Source organism: Pelophylax lessonae, assembly GCF_965119305.1.
Source record: "Pelophylax lessonae genome assembly, chromosome: 1".
NCBI lineage: Eukaryota > Metazoa > Chordata > Amphibia > Anura > Ranidae > Pelophylax > Pelophylax lessonae.
The window spans coordinates 818,380,433-818,397,404 of record NC_138768.1 but is presented as its reverse complement, the minus strand read 5'-3'; the positions used below and the strand labels follow the sequence as shown (position 1 = coordinate 818,397,404).

The window sequence follows — 16,972 nt, the reverse complement described above, 5'->3', positions numbered from 1 at the left end:
AGACCAAGACCCATGGTAGAGCACTAGTGGTGCACTGAAATGAAAATTCTGGTGCCAAAACCAAAAATTCAGGATGCACTTGGCTGAAACCAAAATTGACGTTTTTTAAAAAAAATTTATATATATTTTTTATAAATAATTGTATTATATTCAGCTTTTTAATTAATATCATGAATTTAAATGAATATGAATTTGTCAGCCATTATCTGCCCCATTTGAAGAGGTGTTAAAAATCCTGCTTGCTGCACTTCTGGCACATATTTGGTCAGTTAAAAACCCAGACCCAAAAATGCACCTCCCCCATTGAAAATGTAGCAAAAATGCACCCGTGTTACTTATTTGATGCATTTTTGGGTCACATAACCTATGAAAACACACCATAAGCATGGTAAAATCGCAGCAGAATTGCGGGCGTTTTCGGCAGCCATTATCGCCACCTTATTTTTTTTCGGCACGAGGCTGAAGACCCTATTTTCAGCTGATAATTTTCAGCGGCTGAAATTTCCGTGCATCACTATAGAGCACCCTTCAGGAGAAGATAGAATTTTTTAAAGTTAGTAAGGAGAAGTACCATAGTGAATCATTAAACAAAAAATCTCAAAGAAGAAATTCTTTAAAGAGGAGCTTCGGTCAGTTCTGCAAAAATTAAAAGTCAGCAGCTACAAAAACTGTAGCTGCCGACTTTAAATAAACAGACACTCTCCTGTTCAAGGATCCAGCACCGTCCTCACCCGGACCAACTGTTTACTGGTTTTCAGGTCCCTGTCACTGGCATGTTAACTGTGGGCAGCCAGCTGTGACTCCTTGACGCTTCACAGCCAGCTTCCCACTGATTATGCTGTGCTTTGTGAATGGTCCTGCAACCTTCCGGGACATGTGACATGTCCCAGAAGGTTGCGGCCAGGGAGGTGGGGGGGAGAACTTCCAGTGAAATCACTGCAGCGATCCATCCAGAAGTGGGAATGGGTACCTGTCAAAAACAGGTACCTGAATTCACCCCCCCCCCCCCCCCCCCCCAAAAAAAAAGCCTAAATGTGGTGGGCAGGAGGAGAAAGAGCGGAACTTCCTCTTTTGGGTGAAGTTCTGCTTTAAGGAGAATGATTTACTGTAGAGAGACATTGGGGAAAATCCCCATGGTATAAGAGGTTTTTTTGTTTTTTTTTTAAGTTCCAATAAATTATTGAATGGAATAATCTGAGACACGTAAACAAATGACAGAATCTTTAGGGAAAGCAAATGAAAATTTACAGGTCTCTAAATAATCCTTCATAGCTCTTCCAGTGATGGAATCTTGCTGTGAATGGGCTCACTTTGAATGGCCCCCTGTCATTTTACTAAAGGTAAAAACATCTGCTGAACATGATACCTTTCCATTGGACTTATTAAAGTTTTACTTGGCTTCATTTCAGGATCTAAACTTCCGATTTGGAAGAAAGGAAATGAGCTTTTCAGAAGTTCAGCTGGTTGCAAATGTTAAATAACAGAAAAGGAGAAGTGTGCTTACCCAGGCTTGGGCAGGTGAAGGATACCAGTTCACCATTCATACCATTCTTCATGGTTTTTATAGGGGCCACTAAGGGGTCACACCTTACATTTGGGATTTTTAATGAGAATAGCGATTTTTACGTGCCAGCTTAAAGCAAACATACATTTTTTTCTTGGGGCCAATGAAATGTAATGCATAGAAATACAAGATGAACTTTGAGTGGGATTGATTTTAGCCAGGACATAACCCATTGAATGAGAAAACGTCCTGAAGAAAATTAAAAAGGGAATTTACACCTTCGCTTTACCCCTCCATTTTCTGAAACATTATGACCAGCATGGCATGCACATCTTATGCTCCCATGGATCAGACCCCTCCAGTTTCCCAATAAGCTGCTGCTTTTGCTAGGGAGCTCAAAGCTGCTTGGTCGTTTCCAGCAAAGTGTTTGGATACTTTGCTTGTAAAAGAGTTTCCAGGCCTGTAGCTGTATCATGCTAGTACAGACCCACAGTGGGGTACAAGAGAGTAAGTGCAGTAAGACCTTTGTTGGTCATAATTGCTCAGCAAGTTGAAGAGATTTCCTTTTCACAGCTGAAGGTAAAATCCCCCTTAGGTTTGCCACAAATCATCTGATATATTCTTAGATATGCGCGACCTGAGCTGCAAGTTTGAAGCCTCCAGAGTGGGTTTTTTTTGTGAATTTACAGTACAGCTATACTACATCACACTCCAGGATCAAAACTGAAGCCGAAGACTGTGTTAGACACAAGAGATCACCTAGAGCAGTCATTCCAAAACAGAGAACCGTAGGGTTCCTTCAGAGGTTTCTAGGGGTTATTTAAGCTGTGGCTGATTAAACTCCTATATGATGGTCCAATGCCACTTGGCAGATCTTTTTAACTGTCCATAAAGGTGAGCACTACTGTAAGTTGGGCATTTTTCCTGCTGATCACCAATGTAAGAGGCATTCTAAACAATAACCCACAATTAATTCATTTTAACATGGGGTCCCTGAGACCAGAAATAGATTTCAAGGGTTTCTATTGGGGTAAAAAGTTTAAGAAAGCCTGACTTAGAGCATTGACAACTCTGGATGTATATTTGTAGAAAATAACAGTCAATAGTCATATTTGTGCTTTTATTAGTTTCTTATAGAGCTGCTGCTTGGTTGGATAAGCTTAAGGGTAACTTGGGTTCTTGCCCAAAGCATCCAGTCATCAATTTCTTACTAACCAGTGCTGGGAAACAATGAAAACAAATCATATTAGGTCTTCTGGGCCATACTGCAACCCTTTTATAACTGAGGCACTTCCCTCCACATGTATTTAAAAAGTCAGTTAAAGAGCTGTAACTACCCATTTGCCATTGTCTCCACGATGTGTGTTTGGAGTGAACAGCTGACACAGATGTCCTTCAGTGCATAGAATTATTTGGTGAGTGGGTGCGGTGTTCCTCTAATCTTCCCCTCCGCTAACATTTGTAGGATGCAGCCTGCATCTTTTCAGTAACTGCACAGGTTTTCAGTCATCTGGCTGGCTAACAAGGGGATACTTACATCTTAAAAGGATCAGATAGATTTGAGGGAACGTGGATAACATCAAAGACCTGGCAGCAAATTAGGCCTAGGGAATTCCAGTCACTTGTGTTTATTAACGTGTGTGTGTGTGTGTGTCTATATATAATATGTGTGTGTATATATATATATATATATATATATATATATATATATATATATATATATATATCTGTATGTATGTATGTATGTATAGCAATATTTCCAGGCCTGGGGCCTGAGGTGGGTCGGCCATCAGTACCGATAACACTTCCAACACATTTAAGTTGTGAACCCAGCTGTGAGAACTGAGACAATGACCATTCCGGCATCTTTGGTTTGTTTTGTTTTATTGTATTTAGGGGATGGGAGAAGGGAATGAGTGGGATGATACTCTGGCTCTTCTAGGCTTAACTGGGACTTTGTACAAAAAAAAATGCTCACTAACGCTGTCTTGGTGCCAGCTGAATGCTGACCAGCACTTCCTGACGCTTCAAATGCTGCTTGACTGAATTAGTGCTGAAACCTAGAAGCTCCAGGACTGTAGAACTCTTGACTCCTGATACTCGATTTAGCTCAAAAGTCACTGAACAGCTCCCTCCAACCCTTCACTGGCTGAGGTAGCTCCTTGTCACTACTTGTGCTGCTGCAACTCTCAACTCTGTACACTTCACACTGTACACTGACTCTTCAGGGCCCAAACTGCAGGTACCCCCTCTAATACTTCAGGGTCCTCTGACTAGGCACCCCCTTTAACAGTTAGCTGACTCCTGGATCCTTAGAACCTTCTCCGGAGTGGACCCCTCTGACAGTAGGCAGACCCCTAGGGGCACTCCACAGTACTCACGACCTTTGTAGGCTTTCCTGGAACTGGACCTCTCCGCTGGTTCTTGGCACACCGGATCCCTCTGCAGCTCAGCTCCGCACTTAGGGGTGTACTCACTTTTGTTGCCAGCAGTTTAGACATTAATGGCTATGTGTTATTTTGAGGGGACAGCAAATGTACACTGCTGTACAAGCTGTACACTCACTACTTTACATTGTAGCAAAGTGTCATTTCTTCAGTTATTTCACATTAAAAGATATAATAAATTATTTACAAAAATATGAGGGGTGTACTCACTTTTGTGTGATATTGTATACATGTATAAAAAAAAAAAAAAGACTACAAATATATGGGGCACTGATTTGTTGTCCCTAAATTTGAACATAAATAAGACCTATATTTAAAGTGGCACTCATTTAAATACGTGTTTGATCCCCTATACTATGCTTAAGAGGGAATTACTGCGATAAATTGTTTTCCTTTTCTGGGACCAATGTGCATCCTGGTCACATATCCAATATTGCCCCCCTGCAGAAACTGTATGACCAATGCCTAGTCTTTGTACAAATGACCTGGTGGCAGACCAATGCCAAATCATTTTTAGCTATTTTATTCAGGTTTGGTTACAGCATAGGGTTTTTCCTTATTTAAACATGGGAGGTTCTCTTTTAAAATATGCCTGTATTTTTGAGTATAGGTCTACTTTAGTATAGGCCACAGTTTTATTTTTATTCAGCCTGTGATTCAGCACCAGGGTCCTCAGTTCAAGTCCCATTCAGAACACCATCTGCATGGAGTTTGCATGCTTCAGTGTCCTCTCTTACTCCAAAGATGCATTGGTAGGCGTTTTGACTCCTGTCTAAAAATATGGCTTTAGTATGATCTTCTACTAAGTGCTCCCAAGATTGCTGTCGCACCATCTGACCCAACAGCAGTTAAAGAGCTTTAAGTCCCTGGGGAGAAAAAAACTATAGAAATTTAAACTTAAATTATATAATAATAAATTATTAGTAATACTAATCCAAGTAACACAGCCACTCTACAGCAGGCATAATAGGGGGTCTATTCGTACATTTACAGTGCCACCTGGTTTCATGATCAACTGGTGGAGCCAGCTTTCTGGTATTTGTTAACTGCACAAGGATTGGCACCCCCGCCATCACCACCTTTTTGCCCCTGTCTGTGAGCTCCATCAAGTATTTAGCCTTACATTGTAGTTCCCAATGGGTTGGAGTGGTGATTTATGAAGGTAGTTGAGTCTTCTGGGAAGTCTAATGGGGTCCTACATGGACATAAGTGTATTCAGAGTTATGTTGCATGTTTTTTTTTTTTTTTGTGCTTTTTCTTTGATCTCAGAAGCTCACAGTCCTGGTTGTGAGAGATCCTAGCATAGTAAGTAAGATTTAATACATTTTCTGGTTTTGGATCGATTCATAAAAATTGATATTTTACATTCCTTTGCTGATATATTCCGATTTGTAGTTGCTGTTGGCAGCCTCCGCTCATCTGTTTCACCATTCGTCTGCTGACTATATACACAATTTTACTTATTCACTTTCATGATGAACAGCAGCATAAATATTTCAGAATTATGTGGGCTAAAATAGTCTACAGACTGATGCTTAAATATTTGGACAGACTGGAAATTGAATGAAAAGCCAGTGTTCAGTGGTAATACTACAGAATGGGAACGATAAAAAGAATTCTGGGATTTTTACAGCGCTTTCACTAGATTCATGGGTGCTAAAGTCATTATTTTAAGAGAAATTCCACTTTTGAGAAGAAATTTAGGAACAAGTTCAGCACAGACTACATCTATATAGATGTTTATCTTATTTCTTTTACTTTCGTCCATTAGGCTGAATTCACACGCTAACACACCACGAAAAGTATCCTTATTTAAAAATGTAAAACATTTTGTATTTATTTATTTATTACTGATAATAGGTGTATTTGTAAAAATATATTCGAAAATTAAACCATAAACCAATATTTCATGAATAAAACAAAAATGTAAGGGCCCGCATCAATGGGATTTTTTTTTGCTTCAAATGAGTTTTGCGTTTCCATACAAGTCTATGAAAAACTTGCTTGAAGCAGGTCAGATGCACCTATCACTTAATTCTGAATGATCTCAGAAGTAGTGATCGACCGATATCGGTTTTTCGTTGCCAATACCGATATTTTGGTCAATGCATATCGGTATGGGCCGATATTTTTGTACATTTAAAAAATTTTATTTTTTACTTTTCAGGTACTCTTGTGTAGGGATCTGGGGGTCTAAAAGACCCCAAACCCCTCCTCTGCACTTAGAAGCATTCAAAACACCAAGTTTGGCTGTTTTGAATGCTGCCATTTTTTTAAAATCTGGCGCCAGACAGTATTTGGAAGTGATGTCACTCATGACATCACTTCCAGGTTTTTGCATGGAGACCCGATCCGAGCCTAATGAGGCTTTGACCGGGTCTTCGGCGGCCGTGCAGGCTGGTTGTCCGGGTCTCCCATCCCAAAGACGGAAGGTGGCAGGAGGACGTCCCCTCCCGCTCCTTGTAATGGCAGCCGAGCTGCATCGGTTGTCATTACAAGACAGCTGACCGCCGGCTATGGATGCCGGTACCGGGGTGATGCCTCTAGCTGCAGGCATCACTCGGGTACAAGCACTTTCCCAAAATATCGGCAATATCGGTCACCTTGGTGGCCGATTTCGATATATCGGGGAAAGTGCATATTGGCCCTCGATATGTCGGCTTTGCCGATAATCGGTCGATCTCTACTCAGAAGTGTTTCAACCTGATGCCATCAACACAAGCCAAAAGCCCATGAACACAGTTATTTTAAGCTGACAGTAGTCACATGGCTAAAATAAAGATCCGTTATCTTGTGCTAAAACTTTGTGAAACAAGTCCAATATAATTTTTTAAAATCTCAAAATGTAATAGATGGCAGCTTGACAATCCTTATATGTAGTAGTTGCATTTGTTTCTTTTTTCCTTTATTTCCACCGGGTGATCCTATCAGTAACTCACTTCTTGTCCCTATTTTGACAATGACCACTCACTGTGCTGAATCTATGAAGGTGTGGCACGAGAACCATAGGACAGAAAAATTGTGTTAGGACTACTAAACCTCTCCCTCTGTCCTCATCTCCATAACATAGGGGTTTCTATATATTACCTATGTAACCTTCTTTTTTTTTTTTTTTTTTTTCTTTTAGATGATTCTAGTGCAGGAAAAGCCAACCAGCCTCCTGATGGGCCGAATCCAGATGTAGAAGAGTTTTCCAATAAACAGTGGGGTAAGTTCAGATGTACAGTTTTCTCTTGTTTCATTTAAAAGCCTAAATGGTTACACAAGGGAACACAAACAGCCTAAACTTCAGACATTTCCATATATGAGGTCCAGTGCATCTCAATGGTGCTACACTGGATATGTCAATGGTACTGCAATTTTAGTTGCTTCACTAGTATAACACCCATAGTAGTGGCTTTGCTCTTTACCTACAGTCTTAATCATCTGCATTTTAATGTTGCTATTAAAACTATGTGTTTGTGTGCGGGCGTGTGTGTGTTAAGCCTTTGATCAAGTGAAGTGTTGGTTCAACCTTGAAGGTAGGAAAAGGATCTTTCTTTTCAGGTCTGCTCACAACACACACAGCTGAAGGACACACCCCTTCTTTCTGCTTGCCTATGTAGAGGGAGTCGTAAAGTAAGCAGGTGATGCTGGGCTTTCTTATTAGAAAGCCACACATCAAAATGAACTGTTGGAAGAACCCTGTAATACATGTTTATTAGCAGAAATAAAGATGTTATACCTGTAATAACAAAAAACAATACTTTGTAAATTTTTATTTTTTTCTTTTCTTTTTTTTTTGTTATAATGGAGTGGTATGGCCTTGTTAAGACCATACCATTGCTTTATGAGTGGGGCTTCAAGATCGTAACAACAGGTGAACAGCTAGTCTCCACCAGGAACCCTGGTAACAGAGGGACACTGTAGAAGCACAACTGCGAGACAGGGACACACAAGCACAAGGACCCTTCATATGGCCAGAAATTATTTGAATAAAAGCTGCAGCTTTAGAGGAAAAAAAAAAACCTTTGAAATCACATTTAGCCCCTGTTCACACCTGTATGATTTGTCATGCAGTTTGACAGTTCCAAATTGTATGACACATCGCACCCCATTGTCAGCAATGGAATCGTTCAAATGACCGCGAATGTTGTTTCTGGACTACTTTTTGCCAATTTGATTGTGACTTGCATAGACATTGAAATCGGCAGTGCAAATCGCACTTATGTCCGGCCTTCAAATCACACTGAAGTAGCGCGATTTCAAAGCCGCAGCGACGTAAATGCCCCTAAGTAATGCCTGGGACTCCGCACTGGTTCTGTATCTTGTGACTGCTGTGATTGGCTCTCACAGTGCCATAATAAAATAAACCTTAGTGCTGTGCTAATATCATATAAAACAATCAAAAATTAATGAATAATAACTGCTAACTTGTGACAAGTGTGTGCTATACTATAGATAACATGTGAATTATTAATACTTGTGATATAATCAGATGCATCTTTAAAAACATAAAGTCCACAACTATGCAAAATGTATGTAAATATATTGTGATGACCCTTCCCGCCACCAACATCTGTGTTGTATAGGGTGCTCACTCTTCCTTCTCCTTTCGTGCAGTTAAATGAACACATCCACGTGCCACCACAATAAGTGCTTCCCCCCTTATAGTTGGGTTCTCACCTCAAATGATATGACCTCGCACCTAAGCTCGGTCTAATAACGTCTTTTTGCCTCTCCCCGGCCCCAATATGTACTGCTTGTCTTCTCACTCCACTCCTCCACAGCACCGTTGCAATGCCACATACGAAGAAAGAATTCAATAGTGCTTATACCCTTAAAAGCATATCTTTATTAAAAACAATAGTATGGGTACTCACATTTTGCTGGTGCTTCCAGCGCACCAGTCTAAACATAAAATATCCTCCAACAGCAGTTTCATTCGTGCCTGCAAGCCGTCAGTCTACACTCCTGGGAGCTGGTTCTGCCTAGCTGCCGGGTGCGTCACTGTCCTTGCCCCCTCCCCTACGCGTATCAACACAGGGTCGCGTATCTTCATCAGGGGGATAATCTATTAGCCCACCATGACTTGATTAACATGGAAAGACTATGAAAGTTTTGAGATGAAATTAGCCACTCGGTAGACCGGGGTTCGATTCCCCGATGGGGAGAAATGATTGAAGCCATGGATATGTTAATTTAACTGCACGAAAGGAGAAGGAAGAGTGAGCACCCTATACAACACGGATGTGGGTGGTGGGAAGGATCATCACCATATATTTACATAAAATTTGCATAGTTGTGGACTTTGTTTTTAAAGAAGCATCTGATTAGATTTGTATGATATTTAGTGCAATACTAAGGATTGTTTTATTATGGCACTATACACTTTAGTATGAGATGGTGATCAGTGCTTGCAGCTGGCTTGATTGAAATAGTATTAGTCATAGTAGCTCTCAGGATCCTTTGATATTGGTTCTCACAGTGGTCACATGATCAGAAGCCCATCCTGCTGCCTCCCAATCAGAAGCCTTGATGAAGAGCTGTTGACCAAGAATCCTTGACCAGGAGCACTCAGGGCACAAAACCTCATACCACTGGATGCATATGTGCGAAAGCTGTGCATTAGAGTCCACCTTTCTTGCCACTGCGTGTATACGTTTGTGTTTGGCACAAGGCTTATATGAAATTTTAGTGAGTGGGTATACATGTCAACATTAGATAATATGTTCTGCCTAATTAAAGTTAAATCCATCCTTTTCTTCACAGCACGCCCACGGTTTACACAACCTGCCAAAATGAGAAAGAGAGTCATTGCTCGGCCTGTGGGCAGCTCTGTCCGGCTCAAGTGCATTGCCAGTGGGAACCCAAGGCCGGAGATCACCTGGCTAAAGGATAACAAACCACTGTCTACACAAGAGATTGGGGAGAACAAGAAGAAGAAATGGACACTCAACCTCAAGAGCCTAAAACCAGAAGACAGTGGGAAATACACCTGCCAAGTCTTTAATCGAGTGGGGCAGATCAACGCTACATACAAGGTGGAAGTGATCCGTAAGTATCTGTTCTAGCCTAGCAGTGATGTTATCAGCAAGATACAATCTCTTTTTATTTGGCACGTCTCTCTTTCTTCGATATTAAGAATGAGAACCACATGAGCCGTCCAATCTGATGTTCACAATATGGAAAACCTGGGCCACATCTGCTAACAATCAACAGACAGCTGTGTAGAGACACTAAAACATGTGTTTACACTAAAACCAGGAGCAGAGACAGGAAAATGAATCAAACCTCATCCTAATGTCAGATCTGGCACTTTCACTGTATCAGAAACCAGCAAAGCTTACTACCAAACCAGGGAAACACAATCCGCTCCTTCTTCCTGATGGTTTGTATGAGCAACCAGACTATTCTCGTCTGAACGTGAGTTGGCTGGGTTACAACAGACGAAAATACAGTAATACAGGATATAACAAAATAACAAAGACAGACAATAAAAGGGACTGGGTTTATGACGTGTGGAAACATTCACCACTGGGCAATATAATAGTGTTGTTTCATATGTATCCAACTGAGACTTTTCCCATCTCTCTATCATATAATGGTTTAGCCTCTGTTATCCACTAGAATCCCATTTCTGATAAAAATGTGCAACCTTTGCCTATTGTTATAAATAAAGTTTACCATGCAAATTACGATATAAAGCAATCTCCTATCAATCTATTACAGTGGTCTCCAAACTCCAAATGTACCCCTTTGCTTGCCTTTATCTGGCCCTTGGGGCAATATTTCACTAATTGACCCCAATGATGGGGCACCATTTCCCGTGCTGACACCATCAATGGGGCACAATTCCTCCCATTGATATCAACCATGGGGCGCTATTTCTCCCAATAAAACCAATGATGGGGCACTGATGTCGGGGCATTTTTTTTACTCCCACTTGCCACAGTTTGCCCCCTTAAAGCCTGAAGGACAGCAGACTGGCCCTTTGCTTACAAAATTTGGAGACCCCTGATCTACCTACAATTTTGTGCCTGCCTAATTGGATACAAATTTAGAGGATTGTTTTATTACGTCCCAACATTACATAGTTTTGGTAAACATGAAGGAGGCAATAGGCCCCGTTCACATTTGGCGATTTTGGGATCGTTGGCAGAATCGCCGCTATTGTGCCTGCAATTCCAAATCGCACTGCAATAGTGTGTTTGGGTGCCATTCATTTTCAATGGCACCTAAACGTGGTGAGGTTTTGCCACGATTGTCGTGCAATAAATTGCCAGATGTGAACGGGGCCTAAAGTGCATTTTAAACCCAAAAACAAAAATAGAATATATTGAAGTTTAGCAATACTTTCGATGTAGTGGGTGCATTCTTTTTCATGCTAGGTATAGCTACTACCATGTACATATATAGTTATGATTTTTCAGGGTCAATATATGGGGCATAAATGCTAATCGTAGGTGGGGGGGTGCGAAGTGGTGAGACTGAGCAGTGAAGAGTCAGGCTACCAAATGAATGGAAGAAAGTAGCTTTGAATATAGTGATTATTAGCAAATACAGTGTATTTGAAAGTATTTGAAGGGTCAGCCCAACCAAATTAGTAGGTGAAACCTGGTGGGGTGGAACCCTGGTCTTAATATTAGGGTGATGCTGATACTGTTTTTTTTCCGGTGAGTGCGATTACTGATACATGTGCTCAAGTACTCGCGGATACCGATTACAGGCTCAAATTGCACTTTAAAGAATCGCATGTGATTTGAACAGGAATGCAGTGCGAGTCCTGTCAGAATCACATGCATTTTCCCACACCGTGTGAACCCAGCCTGAAGTCACTATGACAAGCCTGGGTTCACACAGGAGCAGTGGGGGAACCATATGTGATTCGGACATGAAGCTTTATCTTATTAACTAAGCTTTCTAGCAACTGCACTTGCAGAATATAAATGCACTTGCAAAGTGCACAGTCTATTTGCTTTTAGAAAATCTACCCCATTCTCTTTAATTGCAAACCATGAGCATAAAGTCATGTAGCAATTACATGAAAATCTCAAAAGTGTTTTGATAACTAATTTTTGTGTTATTTGCTTTCACAGAGAGAACAAGATCAAAGCCAATACTTACTGGCAATCACCCTGTTAATACCACAGTGGATTTTGGAGGCACCACCTCCTTTCAGTGTAAAGTGCGCAGTGACGTCAAGCCTGTGATCCAGTGGCTGAAGAGAGTGGAATACGGCTTGGAGAATAAATACAATTCCACCATTGATGTGGGCGGTCAGAAATTCATCGTCTTGCCCACCGGTGACGTGTGGTCACGGCCTGATGGTTCCTACCTGAATAAACTTATCATCACAAGGGCCAAAGAAGAAGATGCAGGAATGTACATCTGCCTTGGTGCCAACACCATGGGATACAGTTTCAAAAGTGCATTTCTGACAGTACTGCCAGGTGAGTGTAGATGAGAGATATTTATAAAAAAAAATATATACATATATATAGCGAGAGAGAAAAAAAATAAGTTTAATGCTTATCTTTAATAAACAGTTAAAGTGTATCTAAACCCTAAAACAAAAAAAAAATTATATATTTAATTTCCCTTACTTTTACTTGGAAATCCTGCAAATAACACACTTCCTGTGCCTTTCTGGCAAGGTCATCATGTAATTTCTGTACTTGCTGAAAATGGTTCTTAGCCTAAAAAGTGAAAATAATGTAGCCACCCCAACTAAGGACTGGTACACTGCAATATACTACATTTTTGGTTTTGGGTTTTAGATATGCTTTAAGCTCTTTCTATATATTTTTTAAAGAGGGAAGCAGTTCAGTGCATTAAAGTGGTTCTAAAGTCAGAAGATTCTAGGTGCCACTCAGAACCCATCAAACATTATATATATTTTTTTAAACAGAGGCCCTAGAGAATTAAACCGAGGGTGTCGCAATTTCTTATTCACATGGTATTTGCACAGCAATTTTTCAAGCACATTTTTTATTTTCTTTTAAATACACAATGCATTTGAATGGAAAAAAAACCCACAATATATAACCCAATTTTTAAAAATATAAAAGATTAGGTTACACCGAGTAAATAGATACCCAACATGTCACACTTTAAAATTGCGCACATTCATGAAATGGCACCAAACTGTGGTACTTAAAAATCTCCATAAGCAAAATTTTTAAAACTTTTATACGTTAACAGTTTAGAAGTCATAGAGGAAGTCTGGTGCTAGAATGATTGCTCTCGCTATAATGCTCACGCCGATACCTCACATGTGTGGCGCGAACATATACAGACGCGACCTACATATGCGTTCACCTCTGCATGAGGGGACAGGGGGTGCTTACATTTTTTTTTTTTTTTAACTATTATTTATTTATTTTTTACACTGGCCCTCAAATTGCCTTATTTTTTACACTGGCTCTGTGGTAATCCAATGGAAGCACCAAATCAGAGCCCAAAGAGGGGTGTCCTCTCCTGCTGCCTGTAAAAGCAATCCAGCGGCTAATCAGCCACTAGGATGGCTTTTGCAGAATAGGGCAATTGCTGGCTGTAGCTGCAGGCATCATCCCAGTATAACCACCTCAACCTAAAGATGTCCATGGATGTCCTATGGTCGGGAAGTGGCTAAAGGAGTTTTCAGCTTTGAAAGAAAAGAAAAATCATTTGTCTTCCCAATGAAGGGCTTATCCTGTTTCTATTTCCACCAGTCATTTAATCTGCAAACAGTACTATGTTTCTGAAGTCTGAGTTTCATTACCCTGAGAAAAGTAGAATATATAGTTCTACGGCAACCACAAAACTGCTCTTTCACATCTGTAAAAAAAAGGGTTGATCTGTAAGGACCTGGCCAGAGTTTCTCGGCTGTTTAGTATTGGACCACCAGTATAAGGGATTTCCGAAATAATTGCTAAAAGCGCAAACCCTCTTTAAGTATTCATCAGTGAAGTAATCTGATAGTAACTCCCATCCTAACTCTTGGATCTGGTTAATTTTAGAAACCCTATGATAAATCGAACAGAGCAGTTAAAACAGTAGGAGCATCATCCAGCATTTTGACTAAAAGCTCATATTTACCAGCAATTGCACACTGTAATTGGGCAGTGTTCAGGAATGCTGAAATTGTCTCCGAAAATGACAGCGATTAAATGAGAAAGCGCTGGATGAACATCGCACTGTCTGGCAGAGCAGTATTTGGCATCCAAATGCGGGGCTAGCATAGTTTACATTTCTGGCTTGTTGACATTAGAGGAAGGTATTAGTGACAATTAACCACATTTTATTTCTAGGCTGCGTTAGGCAGCCAGGCTTGCTGCTGAGCGATGGTATTTGGAAACCACATGTGGTCGGCGCGAGTTTATTCTGCTACATCGAAGCAAGACAAAATAAAACACAACCTTGGAGATCAGCTCAGAACAAAAGCAAACTGTTTGTTTGTCCTTTAAGACCTTAATGGGACACCAGCAACAAAGTTTTACTTCTTGGCTGCCTACGGCCCTCCTTGGCAGATGTTTTGTTATCAAAGAACCATAGTGTGCTAGTAGTCCGTATTTATGCTTGACATCTGTTTTTCATTGTTCTTTTCTGGTTTTAATCATCTGTATCCATTCTTTTTTTTTTTTTGCATGCCTGCTTTCTGCAGATCCAAAGCCCCCAATTGCACCTGTGAGCATACCATCCAGTAGTCTTCCTTGGCCAGTGATAATCGGAGTTCCAGCTGGAGCCGTCTTCATATTTGGGACAATTCTTCTGTGGCTTTGCCAGACAAAGAAAAAGCCATGCTCTCCTCCTGCAGCGGCGGCCGCTGTTCACAGGCCGCAGCCAAGGGTTTGCATACCACAGATGGTGGACAAAGACTGCATCTCCTCCATAAACTATGAGGAGTATGTTGCGCAACAGCAGCATTTACTTCCCCAAGGACCTATTTTGGCCAATGGAGTGGCTTCAAAAATGTACCCAAAGATTTACACAGACATTCACACTCATACGCACTCTCACGTGGAAGGAAAGGTTCACCAGCACCAACACATTCACTATCAGTGTTAAATGCCATAAACAAACTTGTTTCTCAAGCGGTACCTCAAGACTGATTGATTCAGCCAACACTGCCAGTAGACATGGATAACGGAATGTCACAGATAATGCAACGGAATTCTTCGACTCATAAAAGGAATCATGAAGGAATCTCCGGTTAATCGGAGGTCATTGTTGCTGGGTTTTTTTTGGGGTTTTTTTTTGTGTTTTGGAAAAAGAAATAAGCACTGTGTTCCTACAAACTAGTGGAAGAAAAGAAAAAAAAATGGTCACTGTCATATTTCACCCAGGTTTAGTTTATGCTGGTGCCTTCTTTATTTTTAAAGTTATGGCCAAGCCTTTAGCCTTGGTAAGCTTTTGAGCTTTCAGGTGGAACCAATAAAGGGGGGAGAAAAATTTGTATGAAGAAAATAATAAATAGCATTAGTTATAAGCTTGAATGTTCAAGCAACAGAGAACGTCTTTGTCAGTATCATTTGAATTTTTGGTTGTTTTTCTTGTCCCTCAAAGTGCCTGTTATTTTTGAAGCATTATATTGCAAAGCCACGGCCATGCCAAACCTCAATAATATCCTAGACTTGTTTCTTCAGCTATTAATACTCATTGTAAGAAAAATCTGAACGTTTTGAAGAACTACATAATTTATCATAAGCGCTCAAATAAAAAAAACATTTTTTTTTTAAAAAAAGCAATATTTTGCTGTCGATTAAAAGCAATAACCTTTCATGTGGCTTTGAAAGATGCCTTATAATCATTACGATAATGATGACAGACTTTATAAAGCAATTTGTGACTATAGGAGACGTATATAGATTTTAAACTAAAGCCATGTATATTTAATTTATTTTGTTAAACAGAAAAAAAATGTCTATGTAAAATATTATTTTCAATGTTAATTTCTATTTTCTGAGTGAATTTGTACAATTATTTTAGATATGACTCGTTAGGCATAAAAATGTTACCATGTAGCACATGACAGTGGTTTGTTAAGGAGGTGAATTTCAAAATGGAAGGTTTGTGCATGTTTGTAAAGTATAACTAAAGGCAAAATCTTTTTAGCTTTTGAATAGAGGTGAGAGGGATTAGATCACCTGTCAGTTTTAATGTTGTCTGTGCCCCCATTAGGGAGATTCACCCTCCCTATTTATCCTGTTTACCATTATCATTGAAAGTAAACGATAATCCAACATTTTGGGTTGTCCCCAGAAAAGTAATAGAGAGGAAATCTTCCAACGGGGACACTAGTTCTGGTGACCTGGGGGTCCCCAAGGAATTACCATAATTTGCAGGGATTTCCTGTTTTGGATATGGGACAGGAAGTGAAGGAAAATCCCACCGATGGGATAAAGATGGCATAAAATAAACTTTACAGAGGTTATAATCCTCCCTTACACTATCCACGATGGAAAAAAAAAAAGTTTTGCCTTTTAGTTCTACATTAAGGTGAGCCCCAGTTACACACCACTGCCATGGCAAGGTTCATTTGAAGTAAACCTGCAAATCTAGTTTTAAATTGTAGGCATCACTAAAAATGTTGCTCCCTGCATTGCTTGTGGGATGCATTGATGACATTCTTCAGCCTCGACTTTTCAAAAAGCCAATAACCTCTTCCTGCATGCATCCCAGAGGATCTTTCAATTCTTTGCAGCAGTCATTTTTCAAAGAAAGTGGTACGATTAAGATGCTGGTGGTGGTACTTTTTAGGTTCTAACATTAGATCAGCATCTGTAAATGAATGACAGGATTAATTTATAGGGCCCCTGCACATGTCTATCATGTACAGATGGTGGAGTAGAAAGGGCAAGTGTAGTCTGATATTCTATTTTAAAAAGTCCTGTTCTGAGCAGCTTCTGGGGCCTGAAGCCTACGCATTAGTCTGCCTATTAGGACGGCTCTGATTCCTTAGGTCAGTGGTCCTCAACCCTGGTCCTCAGGGCCCACTAACAGGCCAGGTTTGCAAGAGAACTGAAATACATCCCAGGTGATATAATTTGCTGCTCAGTGA

General features: G+C 40.3%; 1 protein-coding gene across 1 annotated transcript in view; it reads left to right on the top strand.

Annotated features, from left to right (window-relative positions):
- Positions 1-15,336, top strand: part of FGFRL1 (fibroblast growth factor receptor like 1) — a 262,463-nt gene extending 247,127 nt beyond the window's left edge. Inside the window, exons 4-7 of the mRNA XM_082267322.1 lie at positions 7,079-7,159; positions 9,703-9,987; positions 12,030-12,383; positions 14,576-15,336. Coding sequence (XP_082123448.1) covers positions 7,079-7,159; positions 9,703-9,987; positions 12,030-12,383; positions 14,576-14,979 — 1,124 coding nt within the window. The 3' untranslated portion in view covers positions 14,980-15,336. The remainder of the gene's footprint in view (positions 1-7,078; positions 7,160-9,702; positions 9,988-12,029; positions 12,384-14,575) is intronic.
- Positions 15,337-16,972: the final 1,636 nt, after the last annotated feature.